Source organism: Zeus faber, assembly GCF_960531495.2.
Source record: "Zeus faber genome assembly, chromosome: 20".
In the NCBI taxonomy this organism is placed as follows: domain Eukaryota; kingdom Metazoa; phylum Chordata; class Actinopteri; order Zeiformes; family Zeidae; genus Zeus; species Zeus faber.
Genome location: NC_137207.1, coordinates 21,241,506 through 21,255,285, shown reverse-complemented (window position 1 = coordinate 21,255,285; position 13,780 = coordinate 21,241,506). Strand labels below are relative to the sequence as shown.

Sequence of the window (13,780 nt, the reverse complement as noted above, 5' to 3'; positions counted from 1 at the left end):
GGCTGAAATTAATTATGATAAGAAATATATCCAAGGCAAGTACGGCATTTAATAATAATGATTTAATTAAAATGACTGGTATCAAAATAGTTGCTAGATCTTTTTTTGTACTGCTCTTTATATTTGAGAAAACAAGAACTTGCCAGAGAGCCTATTTGTGTTTAAATTGAACTTTCAGGTTTCATTTTTCTTTTAAAAGATGATGAAGAATCCAAAAGCAGAGGATGTCAAGAGGGGCATTGCAGACCTGTGGGAGACGCTGCAGTGTCCTATCTGGTGAGAGTTCTTGTTCAATATGATAAACTTTATCAAATGTCAAGATCTACTGGGACTGAGGGTTGCTGACAAGGAACAATTGTGTTTATATATATATATATATATATATATATATATATATATATAGCTGGTGGTCTAGTGCTCTAAAGGTCGCTGGTTCGATCCCAGGCTCCTCCTGCTAGCAGGCTGTAGTGTCCTTGAGCAAGACAATTAACCCCTCATTGCTCCTGATGGCTGCGTCCGTCGGTGTTTGAACAATTGTAAGTCGCTTTGGATAAAAGCGTCTGCTAAATGACTAAATGTAAATGTAAATGTATATAGTAATAATTCAGTCATGTCCACAACATGTCATGCCAGATATCCTGCTGTGCTTTATGTATGTATATAGTCTGGACCTGATGAGTACACCCGTGTCGACAAAGTGTGACCATCAGTTTTGCAAGTAAGTGGTACATTTCTTGAAATGCCGACATGTTTAACCATGATGGTTCTGCTGAGTTTAAGGGATTTCAAATCTTAGCATTGTTTTATCTATATCATTATAATGTTTGTGTTTATCTGTATAATTGGTTAGACATTCCTCCTTCATACTCATATTCACTGTGGACAACAACTTTCTGTATTTGCACTTCATATACGATTAGAGCTATTCAAACTATATACTATATGTTGAGGGCCGGAATAGTGGAGATACATTTGTTAAAATGAAAAAGCTTGCCTTGAATACTCTCCAAAATAGCACTTTTTACCAGCTGTTTTTTTCCCCCTCCTCTTCCTGTACTCTTCCTCCTCCATTTTAAATCCTCTATCTTCGTTACCCTCCCCCAGTGGGATAATTAGGTGCCGACTAATCTAACGTGACCGCATGTCATAACTTAATTTTCACAAGGTTATGTATGCAGAAGCTTCTGGACAGCAGAAAACAACAAGCAGCTCACTGTCCTGTTTGCAAGACCAACATTACCAGACGGTACGTCGAGGACATGCCAGTTTTATATTATACCACTGACACGAAAATAGTGGTGGACAAAGATTTTTCGTTTCAATTAAAAGACGGTGTTAATATTGTGATTATTTGTTCTCCACAGAAGTTTGCAGGAGAGCGCTGTGTTTCAGAGACTGATAAGAGGATTGAAAAATATGATACAGGCCTATGAACATGACACCTGCACAAATTGTAAGCACACACTCAGGGTCTTTCAGTGGCGTCGTCATAATAAGATACACAATTTTGCCGTCCTAAGATAAGGACGTTTGATAATTTGATGATAATTAAGATTTGAGATCTGATATATTTGAAATGTATAAAAATACATATAATTTGGTCTGATATCATACATCTATCATACTATCCCCTTTGCTATACCTAAAGTTCAATGTGATGAAACCTCGTTGGGCTCTTTAACACAGGATTTGGAATTTAGAGGCAGATCTCGAAACTAGTATAATGCTGTATCATTGCTCCATATTGGCCAACCCTACCAATGTTTGTTTGTATGGAATTCCCACAAGTATGCTTTATAATTGACTCTTAGAATATAGGACTTCTGACTATCATGTTTACCTTTTACAGACTTTACTGGGAAGTCCCTGCAAAGAAGAGAACCAATGTAAGAATGTCTTTCCGTGGCAATTTAAGTGTCTGCTGTAGAATAATTCAAAAATCCAAGTCGGGCATGACAGAGGTGTTTTTATTTAAAACCAGAATATGTATTTTGACTCAACTTAGATTGTTGTCAGAAATATGTGGTATTCAAATCCTGGTGCCCGAACTGGTATAGGACATCAACAAACACTTCTATCCTCTTTAAATTGGTTCTAATACGTCTTTTCCTTTTTTAATTTTGACCAGCACCACAGAGGCTGAGGCCGACACGGTTTTATCCGGGGATGTACCTGCTAATAGCCTTGATCACGGGGAAAAGGAAGAGCATCTTGGCCTGACAGGGTCTCACTCTTCAACTGTAGCAGGTAGCATCTTCAGCACTGTCGCAATATTTGTATAAAGTATCGGAAATCAGAGAATCAACCCCTCAAAATTTGTATTGAATCTCAAAACTTGCCCTTCAATTTAACCCATAATCAACCAATTTGGAAAAAGAAGAACCTTGTTTTAATTTTACTCTCACTTGTTGAATTATTTTCAGGCACGGAAATGCAGACAGGTAGAAAAAGGGTGTCTGAGGTCTTTATTTTTTATTTTTTCATATTTTGATGTTTGATCCTTCATGCTATTCTTGATTCAATTAGATGAACACTTCTAAAGTAATTTTGGGCAGAAAATCGACAGCATATAGTTATGGTCTGCAAGTTCTTCTGTGTCCATGACACACTCATGAACAGGTGTTATAAGATTCAAGATTCAAGATTCAAGATTCAAGATTTTTATTTGTCACATACATATACATACTTCCATACATATATGCAGTGAAATGTAATGCAACGCACCCGGTGATAGCACACAATATGTCCTAGGAAAAAAATTAAAAAATAAAATAAAAAGTAGAAAATTCCTTTCTAATAGACCGACTAACTGACTCCTAAAACGTAATACAGTAAGTGGAATACTTATAGAATAAGATAAAAATATATAGAATAAAATACAATAAAAATAAATTGAAATAAAATGGAATAGCTAGAAGGAATATGCCTATGTATATACAGATATGTGCATTTAAAGTGGCATGTGAATTAAAGTGGCGTGTGAATGTGAATAGTGTGAGGTAGTGTTTGCGATAATACAGCACAGTATACAACAGTATAAACATCGATCTCGACATTTTCACACTGAATTTTAAAGTGTTTTGTATTCTTAAAGATACAATATTTGTATTTCATTCAATCTTTTGTCCTAGCCCAACGCGGATTCGCAAGACTCATGGCTCTTGAGGATGAGGAAAATGAGGTGTCTGATCATCACCTCAGTGATCCCCTGCAGACAGCAGATGAGATAATGCGGGTCCATAGAACCGGCAACCCTTTCGGGGATTATTTGGAACCAATAACAGATAAAGAAAAGACAGTAGTTGTGGAGAAATCCACTTCAAGTCACAGGACGAGGGGTAAAAAGAGGATTGCCCAGTTGGAGAATTCCTCCTGCCAGCTGGTCTTGGTTCCAGAGGAGGAGCAACAGAGGACCTCAAGAGAATCACCAAGGAACAAAAGGAAAAAGGGCATAGAACCAGAGAAGGCCCTGGAGCAGACGCAGAAGAGTCTGGAGAAAGTTGCAGAGTGGCTCAAACAAGTCCCGTCTGCACCGGAAAATTCAGAATCGGAGAAAAACCCCGGGGACTCTGTAGACTCGGCTTCCCCGACCGAAAGCTGCTCTTCCAGGGTGGATGAAGCCGAGCTGAATTCCAAGACGGGGGAGCGAGGTAAAAGCCTCGAGAAGCGGGTCTTTGGGGCCGTCTACAAGCGAAGGAAAAGATACTTCTCTCCATCGTTTCGAGAATTTGTGGATCCCTCCGTGATGTCCCCGCCTCACGAAGCAGGTCCTCCTGAAAAGCCTACCAAAAGAAAGGAGAGCAACGGACACACCCCGGCTGATTTTGTGAAGAAACCCTTCTCCGAGGGCAACGGTGAACGTGCTTTGGAGGGCCAGCTACAAATGGTCGAACAGTTAAATGATGCCACTGGTGACGTTTTAAAACAGCCGATGTTGTCGGACTTCAATTCGGAGTTGACCAATACGGAAAAGCAAAGGGAGGGACCAGGTGAGTTGCTGCAGGAAAAGGACTTGGAAGCGGGCGGCAGTCTTTTGTTTGATACGCTTTTGCATACATTGGAGGAAAAGTCGACAAAAAGGATGCCTCACGCCATGCGGGACGTCGATAGTGATCTACGAAACCAAGCTTCAGCAGAGCCGGAAACTATGGAGAAACGGAGAGCTGTCAAGAAGAAAGGGAAAAACACAAAACGAGGCAAGGGCTCTTCTTCGAGAGGGACGAAGCCCCTTGTTCTGGTTAGCGTTCGAGATGGAGAATCAAATCCAGAGACGGCCAAGGTTGGGCCGTGGTCTGAAGAAGTCCAGGTTCAAATAGAGCACTACCCTAGCAGCGAGGAGCTGGGAACCCCCGCCAGAAGGGTCACCAGGAGTAGAAGACTTAAGCTTTTTGCCGAAGAAGTCCAAAGAAGTCACAAGAGCCACGGCAAGAAGGAAAGTGCCTCAAAGGTAAAGAACCACGCCCTCCCTTCCGTAGACAAGATTGTAGTCACCCACTGTGGGGAGGTTGAAACCGGTACACCTGATGATACCGCCTGCTCCCAAAATCCAAGTGTGGAAAATGCTGTCAAGAGAAATGGCTGCGTCTGTGATGAGGATATGGGAGGAATTGAGAAAATGGAGTCAACTGAGAGCATGATGACCCGTCTGAGTGCAACCGAAGGATTTACGCCAACCGGGTCGTTTGCTGATGTCCCAAATACAAAAAGCCCTTGTGAAGCCAGTGCGTTTTATGTGGCTTCAGTGACCATCGGTAGGAGTCCGACCGAGGCAACTGTACCAGATATGCGTCTTAAAAGTGTCGGACAAGCTAACCCACCCCCCAAAAATGCCCGATTGGAAGATCGTTGGCTGGAGAAATCAGCCTGTCAAAACAAATGTGTTGAAGTGGAAGAAGAGCAGGAGAGAAATGATAGCGAGCTGGACACTGAACAAATGCTGAGGAGCTTCAAAGCCACCAAAAGGAAATCTTTCCGTCTGGGAAGTCCCTTGAAGCGCAAGGGCAGTGTTACTCCAGAGAGAGAGCGCCTGGATTCGGGGAGCGTTTTGGCCGGAGACCTGAGCGCCCGCCCTGGCCCTCTGGCCGAAGCGGCGACGAATCGGTTTTCCGCAAACAACACCAAAGAACATTCTGACCCTCGCCAGGGAGCGTCGCAAGAGGGTGAAGACTCATCTTGTGGCAGTTTGATTCCGCTTTCTAACCTACCTGGCCAGGAGGCATGCATGTCCGGGCTCAAGCCTCCAAAGGTTTTGATTGAAGGTGTTGCCAAATCAGATGAAACAGTGGACTGCTCACCCTTTGGTGCCACTGGGAAGACTCATGATAGTCATCACAGTCTTTCAGGAAATAGTGTTTGCAGTGCCCTCAGTCCCAATAAAGTGCCAATAAATCCAACCTGTTGTTCTGCTGTCTCCCGTGCGTTGGATTTTGGACTTCTTTTCACCGCACCCAGTGTGCCGGTGGAGGGGTCTCTGAATTCGGCCCCCGCACCCGCAAAGCCTTCCCAAATCAATGAGAACAAACGGGACGGCGTCAAGAGGGAAAAGGGAACTTTACGGCAGTCGGGTGTAAGTCATTGTGTTTCGGCGGAAACGTCTGCCAACAACAGAGACAGCGGTGCCGGCGACAGTTTGGAGCTAGCGGGCAACACAGAAGCCTCCTTAACCCCCGATGGCCTCGTGGCGGCACCAAGCCAAAGAAGCAGCGATCCTAGTAGCCTTTCCCCCGTCAAGAGGAATACGAAAAAGAGGAGAAAAGCTCAAAGGCTCGACTCTTCACCGGAGCCGGATTGCAACTCGGGGGAAGAGGAAATGCCCTCTCTTGCTCAAATTCTCAAATCTTCTGCAGTGGAGCAGAACTCTTCCAGTTTGATTGGGGTTCATGCTCGGAATCGGAGAGGTTCTGGCGACGCCGGCGGATGCGAGGAGCCTGTCATTTCGGCCAATTCAGCGGAGCAGTCGAGCGGCCCGCCTCCGTGCCCGAGCCCCGACCGAGTGGATTCCAGCCAAGCCTCTGTGGATCTGTTTGGCACGCCTAATGAATGTAAGTCAATTTACATTGAATTAAACTGCCTTTACAGCCACATTTCCAGGGCCATTACTCACATGAAGCAGTCGTAAACTTGAAACAGAAGTGAATAATGTGGATTTAATGTGGATTGGATTTTTAGCCAATGATTGAGTGATGATGAGTTTTGGTCTGTGTGCCGTTGTTTTCCCATTGCTGCCTGTATGACCTTGAGCAAGGCGAGGGATTTTCAAGTGGGTTCCAAAGTCAACCCAAAGGCTGTTCTATTATTAATAAAAAAAAAAAAAAGTTAAAATTAGATTGAGTGTACGTGTCTTATAGAGTTTTCCCTATGCCCTGATAGTGTGAGCCTTATTGAACTACTTGTAATATTTTGCAGGTGATGTCCCAGTGCATGACACCTGTGTTTCTGTGGAATCTTCACAGTTCCTAAGCGAGCTCCTTGTTACGCAGGTAGAAATTTTTATTATTATTATTATTATTATTATTATTATTATTATCCAAATTGTATTCCCCCTGGTTCATGTGGCTCTCTGTTTGCTCAAGTGTGCTTTTTCTTTCCCATGCTGCATTGGCGCCCCATGCCCTATAGAGGGCAGTCACAAGCGTTTTCTAAGCTGTCAGCCTTTGGATGACAGACTACCCGACTCTGGGAGAAAATGCGCCCCTCGGCAACTCTCTAAATTGCATTTCATTTATGTTGAAAGAAATGCAGTCGTAGAGATTCTTGTATTCCTCTCCTCTCCATCTTCGAGGACTTCCTGCTTTTATCTGTTCATTGCATTTGATTGTGATTGCAAACAGCTACGTATGCTCACCACTGGGGTGTGTCTTTGCGTTTGAACCCCCCGTGTTTATTTAACTGCAGAAGATTTACAATCTATGGCTACGTTTTGTAAACTGGCTGTTTGGAAAATTTGGACTGCGTATCAATTTTAGCACCAAAAAAAACAACTCCCCCGTCGTTTCTTTTTTTTTTTTTTCTTCCACTGGGGATTACTTTCTGTGGCTCTGTGTGTTGCTAGCTGAAAGCTCCGTCATGCCCAGTTGGTAATGAGCTTAAGCAAAGCCCTAACACATCTGGATAGCACTGGCAGCAATGAGACACTTATACTAAATTGGCCCAATTTCTCTCTCTCTTGCTCTCTTGCTCTCTCTCGCTCTCACTCACTGACGCTCTCTGTCTGTCTCTCTCACTCTTCTCTTCCACTCTCTCTGTTATCCAATGTGTCCCCCTTTTCTCTTGTGCTCGGTGTGTATGTCTCTCTCTCAGACACTCACTCAAACTGCTCTATATTCTCCCCGACAAGCTCTGTCTGGCAGAAAATGCATCCCATCAATTAAGGACTGACAAGCTGATTGCGGGTCCCGACTCGTTACTGGACCCTCCTTGTTGTTGTTGTTGTTGTTGTTTTCCCTGCAAAGCACCAGCTGTGCAAGCGGCTCCCACTTCTCTGGGCCACCCATGTGTTGTGGCAGCACCGTTTGTTTGTTTTTGCTCCATAATTTCGCACCTTTTCTAATCCTTAACTCTATTAGAATTGTAAATATGCGTCGTAGCTGTTTTCAGGGTTTTGTCGTCCCCGCCCCCTCTCTCTTTCAGCAAAAAGAAGCGATGCAGGAGGAGTTGGTGCGGCTGGAGAAGCTGATGGCTCTCGTGTCCGAGGTGCTTCAGGAGAAGGAGGACAGCCCTGCAGCCAAAGTCCCATCAGTCAAACCATCAAAGGATCAATGCCCAGACACCAGAGGTACAACCGGTCAATATGATCTATATTTTGGAGAAAAATTCAATATTCTATATATATATATATACCCCCCAAACTATTTATTTATTTGTTTGTTTATTTGTTAATTTTTATGTTTATCTATTTATTTATTTTTGCTGCTCGTAAAAAATAACGTACAACTAATATTAAGTGCAGTGACTCATCATAAAACTGACCTACTGCTGTGCAACTATATTACAGCACTCACAGAACGCCCCTTTTATCAAATTATTTTCCGGGAACTAACTTTTGTGTACCTATGCTAATCAACCACAAATGATAGAATTAGTGATATGAAAGTTTGCGCTAACATTAAAATAAGAAGCAAAAACTTGTCGTGTTTCCTGCTCTTTTCTCACAATTGACTCAAGACCTTTCACACATGGTTATTGTAGCTCAGAAGCTAAATGCGTGCAAGGTATTCAGCCACTGTTGACATTTGTGTGACCGTGCATGCTTTTTCGGAGCTGATCTGCAGCTCACTTGTTGATCTTGTCTTTCCTCAGGGCACGACCTCCACATGCCCGAGCCGTGTGACCGGGCCACCGAGCTGAGCCCCGGCAGGTATGCAAGGTCTAAGGCTCCTTCCTGAGATCTGAAACTTCTCCTCTCAGGTTTAACTCCAGTGGTTCCACATTCAAACTTTAATATTAGTAGGTTTTCTATGTTGTGATAGCGAGTGATATAATTGTCCCACATTGATTGGACAATGCAGGATGTTGCATCTAAATATATATATTTTTTTTATTTCATTTTTTCCCCGAATGCTGATTGCGAGAAGTTTTTTTTTTTTTTTTTTTTCCCGAATATTCCCAATTCCAGAGATTTATTTTGGGCAGAAACGGTTTATTCATTATTCATCGCCTTGCAATCAAATCTGTCGCTACCGATAAATGCGGGTTGTGAGTAATTTGCTGAATGAAGTACAGCAACATCTGAGAAACTCTTTCTGGGTTTTTGAGAAAGGAGTTATACTGAAAAGTGACTCCTGCTCTCATTCACACGTGACCCTGACACTTATTTCTAGTTTAAAGTAGTAATCTGAGATTATTTCGTTTTAAAAGATCCCTCTTGTTAATTCTGGCACATTCTGTTGGTGGTGGGGTCTCGGCAAGAATGCAAAGATCGGGCACGTGCAAGAAGTGAAAGCTGCAGTGAAATTGATTAAGCAGCGTAGCAAGTTGTTGACAGGAAACTGTCGATATGGATGAACATTTCGAAAAAATAACAAAAAATATCCCTACCACCTCAAGTGACCAAGAAAAAACTGGACAAGTCAATCGGTCAGAAGAAGGCAAACTTTGGAGGGATGAAAGTGACTTGATGGAAATGGGATTCTCTGACTTGCAGTGTAATCCCTCCGACACAGACATCATGGATTCTCACTTTAAACTGCATTTGGGACGGGGTGGTGGGGGGCTTCAAAATGTGGTCCTTAGCCTCTTGCTTTGTATAGAAACACACCTAAAGGGATAATACATGGCTCGGTGCATCAGATTTTGACATAAAACCTTTTTAGATATCCATTGACATACATAATACATATGAATGTTGCTGTTTTTCCAGCTACGCAACCATATAACCCCAAGCGATACCTCGAGCGAGCGTAACTCTTCCCTCATTCTCTCGGCCTGTAAGCGAAGGAGAAAGTTGCAGGCTGGTTCGCGCAGGGTGATGCATGGGAACAGGACAGGCGGATAATCTCCCTAATGAACCCAGAATCTGCTTATGCTGTGGAGGGTGGAAAAAAAGTCATTAGTGACTGCATCTTATCTGTCATTTAGAGCACTTAGAGGCAAAGTTGTGTTGCTGCGATGGTAATTTATCCATCTACTCTCCCCCTTCACTCCCCACTGGCCTGCTTGACTGCACCCCTCCAACCTCTAATGGTGTGTGTGTGTGTGTGTGTGTGTGTGTGTGTGTGTGTGTGTGTGTGTGTGTGTGTGTGTGTGTGTGTGTGTGTGTGTGTGTGTGTGTGTGTGGAGGCGGAGGGATGAGGGAGAGAGATGTGTGAGGGAAGTGGTGAGAGAGACATGAGAAAGGGAGAGAGGTGTGAGGGGAGTGCGGAGAGAGAGAAAGATTAAAAGGGTGGGGGGGGATATTAAGGAGGAGGAAGAGCGATGAGCTGTGAGAGAGGGGTGGAGATAGATAAGATGGGGAGGAGGAAGAGATGGGAGCTGGAGAAGAGGGGTATAGAGGGAGAGAGATGGGGGAGAGAAAGATAGGGAACAGAGAGATAGATCAGATGGGAGCTGTGGGTGAGACAGAAGACGGGGGAGATAGATGGGATGGAGGGATATGAGGATGTGAGAGTGGGAGTTAGTGGAGAGATAGAAACAGGGAGAGAGACAGGGGTGAGGGGGGAGGAGAGAGAGAGAAATTATAAGGGGAAGAGATGAGAGAGGGAGGAAGGATACTAAGGAGGGAAAGATGAGAGGGGGAGTAGCAGAGAGAGATGGAGGGGGGTTTGGATGGAATTAAGGGGGGAGGGAGAGAGGAGTGTTTGTAAACAACAGAGGCATATGAGAGAGAGAGCGAGAGAGAGAGAGAGAGAGAGAGTGGGATGACAATGAGGACGGTTGACGACTGCACAAGATGAGACATGAAGTTTTGCTCCGCTCGCCGGCGCGCCGCACTCGGTGACATCATGAGCGATGTGACGCGGTGGAATTTGTGACAAGGCTTCCGCCGAGCTCTTATCACCTGAGTTCAGCCGATGTGGCTGCGGGCAGACTGCCACGCGCCCCAGCCTCTGCATCGTGAGCCCGAGTGGGAACAGGCACTCCCAGAGCATATCAAGTGCTCCGGGAGACTCTTCACCGTCCCCGACTCATTTGTCCCGATCAGACGCTTTTTTGCTTTTAATTTGAGGTTGTTTTTTTGTTTTTGTTTTTTTTATTCCACATTTTTATGTGGAGAGGTTTTTGGGTGCTGTGTGTTGGAACATTTTCACCCAAGGTGCAAATATGCAAAGTAAATGTAATTTTGACATTTTACTTTTACTATTAATACATTATTTGATAAGATAAAACTTTAATCCCTGGAGGAAAATTCAGTCGTTACAGCAGCAAAAAGTCGGGAAAGGGATGCAATTTAATTCAACTTTTACAAAAGCATTAAATAATGTGATCAGGGGCTCCCAAACTTTTTATGCCATGGCGCTCTTAGTTAAGGCCAAGCCTTTTAATAAATATAAATATACAATTTGGCTTAAACTTTTCAGACAAAAAGTGCAAACCTCCCAAGAAACAATTTACTGTATATATTTTACAGAGCGCGGAAATGTTGTTGAGATAGCGTTGAGATCAGAAAATAGATCTAATATTAATAATGCACTCGCCATCACTTTACGACCACCCCAACTCACCCGTTACATGTTGTTTCTCTTCCCTTTCGTCTCCAGTGAAACCCCTCCAGACCTGGGCGGCCGACGCCTCAGCTCCCCGCGTCCAGGTCCAGAGACCCGCCCCTGTAATGGTACTGACTCTGGTGCTTTTTAGTAAATATTAAGTGTACAGTGATAGATTAGGGTGGGAGGAAATACCATCTATTTCTGCTGCTCCTGCGTACTGGTTAAATTGTCGTTGAATATTGTCATCAGATAAACTTAAAAAATTGGCTTAAATTTGTAGGAAATCTATATTTTTTTTTTTCAACTTGAAATTAAGATGGACATTTTAAGTCGAGAAAGTTGTGTTGTTTTAAATCCATCCAATGTCTCCAATCCAGCGATTTATTTATTTATTTCATTATTATTATATATTTTTTTCAATCGGTATTACATTTTTATAGTGTATTTTTACACAATATATTTTCAGCTTATTATAAATATAATTATTAATATTTAAATTAATAGAACTCTTGAGAATGCCTGAAGAGCTTGTTTCCCTATAAAACTCTTTCCTAATAAAAACAAGCACAAAGTCTAAAAACCACCAGTTGGTTTTAAGGCACTCTCTCTCTTTGTAAAGGGAAACAAAAAACTAAAATTAAGCTTTTAAATGTTTCTCCAAAAGGGTTATTTGAAAGAAGTCTGGCATTCTGCAGCATAAACAATTCTCCTTCTCCATCTCCAAGTGGTTTTGACTGATAAACGCTTGTTTGGCTGTATAGTTGGAGGGAGTTTGGACGTTTTCTCAGAGAAGGAGACAAATACAGAATACAGAGTGAAAAGATGCCGAAGATGGAGCCTAAATTGTGTGTTCTTTATCTTCTGTAAATTTGCCGCTGAAGCGCTCAATTGGAGTTGGGACAATGGAATGCAATCTCATGCAGGCAGAGGGAATCTTTTAATGCAAAGTAAAAAAGTTCAAGCCCATCTTTCATGGTTTTAGTTCAGTGGTTCTCAATGCCGGGTCTGGGGACCCCCAGGGGGTCCCTCAAAGAGGTTCCAGGGGGTCCCCAGCAAAGTTATTAATAGATAATCTTGATTCATTATTATATTTATAAGACGTTGGCACCGTTGGAGGATGTACAATATTCAGCTAATCAGTTGAGATTCTCTAACATGTTTCAGCGTGGTCTGCTCTGGTCAGGGTCTGATCAGTGGATAAACCTTTTCCTCCAGCACTGCAGATGTCCGGGCAGATAAGGCGGAGTGAGAGACTCTGTGGATCCCCCAAGGCGATGGGGGCTCTGGAGTCTGGGGCCAAAGCCACCGACAGGGCGCCAGATACCATCAGCCGCTCTCCACCAGTGGGACACGACGTCTGCGTCGCACGGGCATCCACAATGCACAGTCCTCTCACGGAGAAAAGCGAGGCCAAGCTGCTGGTGGTGACCTCAGGACTGGACTCCAACGAACAGGTACGGGAACGACTCCCAAGGACACTCTCTGGTCAATGTGCTGGGTTTGGGGAAAACCGCTTCCAGTATGGTGTTATCTGAATAGATAAACCGCCTCACTGATAATTCCTCTTGTCAATGTGGAGCAGCGCGGCGTCGCTCTAATTTTATTTATGATTCTTTCAAACCCAGGACTGTGAAGACCTCAGTGCGGGAAAAGTCACTGAAGGAATTATTATTATTAATAATTAGTGGTTCTGTTTTTTTATCTATTTTTCCTATTTAGAGTTGTTCTATGCCACTCCTTGCTGCAGTGCAATTTGCAAAATTTGTTAAAAAACAATACTTGGCAAAAAGCACTTAACAAATGATTATTTATTAGTTCTTCGCTCATTCTGCGTCTTTGCGACTGAGCGACTGCAGCCTTTTGAGGGTATAAGTATACAAGTACAAATATTATACTAATTTCGGATTCGGGTCGTCAATTTGGACTTTGAAGGATCGTGATAATTTCTCGGCAAATGATTCACGAGTATTATCAATTCGCTGACTCACGCACGGAGAACGGCGGTATTCGCACGGAAGCCTCTCATAATTCACACAGAATTATTTGCCTGCTCCTGACTCTCGCAGAGAACGGCGGGACTCACACAGAACCCTGAGAATTCACACAGAGCTAGCAGGCCGTCATTGTCTCCGATCACGAGGCTCTCCCGCCCCGCTCTGTCCTGTTGTCTAGGTGATGGTGAGACAGTTCGCCAGGAGGACGGGCGCTCGCGTGGCTTCCCAGATGAGCGCGGCGGTGACCCATGTCGTCATGTGCACAGGTAGGTGCGTGCGTGGGCGTGGTTTTTCCACACATGCGAGTGGATGGTTGTTGTAGAAAGTACTGGAAACGGTACGCTGTTCAGTGCAACAGTCTACCTCGATTTAAGAAGGCCTCGCGGGGGCTTTCATCCTCGTCTGACAGTGGGTGTGAGTGTTGAACAATGTCTTTTTTTTTTTTTTTTTTTTTTTTTTTTTTTTTTTATTGTATTTTTTCTCTCCCCATTTCCGTCGCGGCGACGGAATGACGGAACTCCTTTGAGGTTCAGAGTAAATATTTAAATGTTTCATCAGGAAACGTTCCCTGTTCCTCGAGTCACCCTTTTTTGTCTTTACTCTTGCGGACAGTACCTTTTAACAGCCTTCTTAGAAGAGCTC

At 43.6% G+C, this 13,780-nt stretch overlaps 1 protein-coding gene across 1 annotated transcript in view; it reads left to right on the top strand.

Moving 5' to 3' along the window:
• Nucleotides 1–202: 202 nt before the first annotated feature.
• The window catches only part of LOC307245638 (uncharacterized protein), a gene marked incomplete at its 5' end in the record, with an annotated part of 29,018 nt that continues 15,440 nt past the window's right edge, over nucleotides 203–13,780 (top strand). Inside the window, 14 exons of the mRNA XM_080021284.1 lie at nucleotides 203–276; nucleotides 665–718; nucleotides 1,166–1,246; nucleotides 1,365–1,453; nucleotides 1,850–1,886; nucleotides 2,129–2,247; nucleotides 3,132–5,159; nucleotides 5,847–6,041; nucleotides 6,406–6,479; nucleotides 7,630–7,774; nucleotides 8,299–8,356; nucleotides 11,196–11,269; nucleotides 12,360–12,598; nucleotides 13,317–13,404. Of these exons, the coding sequence (XP_079877410.1) occupies nucleotides 203–276; nucleotides 665–718; nucleotides 1,166–1,246; nucleotides 1,365–1,453; nucleotides 1,850–1,886; nucleotides 2,129–2,247; nucleotides 3,132–5,159; nucleotides 5,847–6,041; nucleotides 6,406–6,479; nucleotides 7,630–7,774; nucleotides 8,299–8,356; nucleotides 11,196–11,269; nucleotides 12,360–12,598; nucleotides 13,317–13,404 (3,355 nt within the window). The remainder of the gene's footprint in view (nucleotides 277–664; nucleotides 719–1,165; nucleotides 1,247–1,364; nucleotides 1,454–1,849; nucleotides 1,887–2,128; nucleotides 2,248–3,131; nucleotides 5,160–5,846; nucleotides 6,042–6,405; nucleotides 6,480–7,629; nucleotides 7,775–8,298; nucleotides 8,357–11,195; nucleotides 11,270–12,359; nucleotides 12,599–13,316; nucleotides 13,405–13,780) is intronic.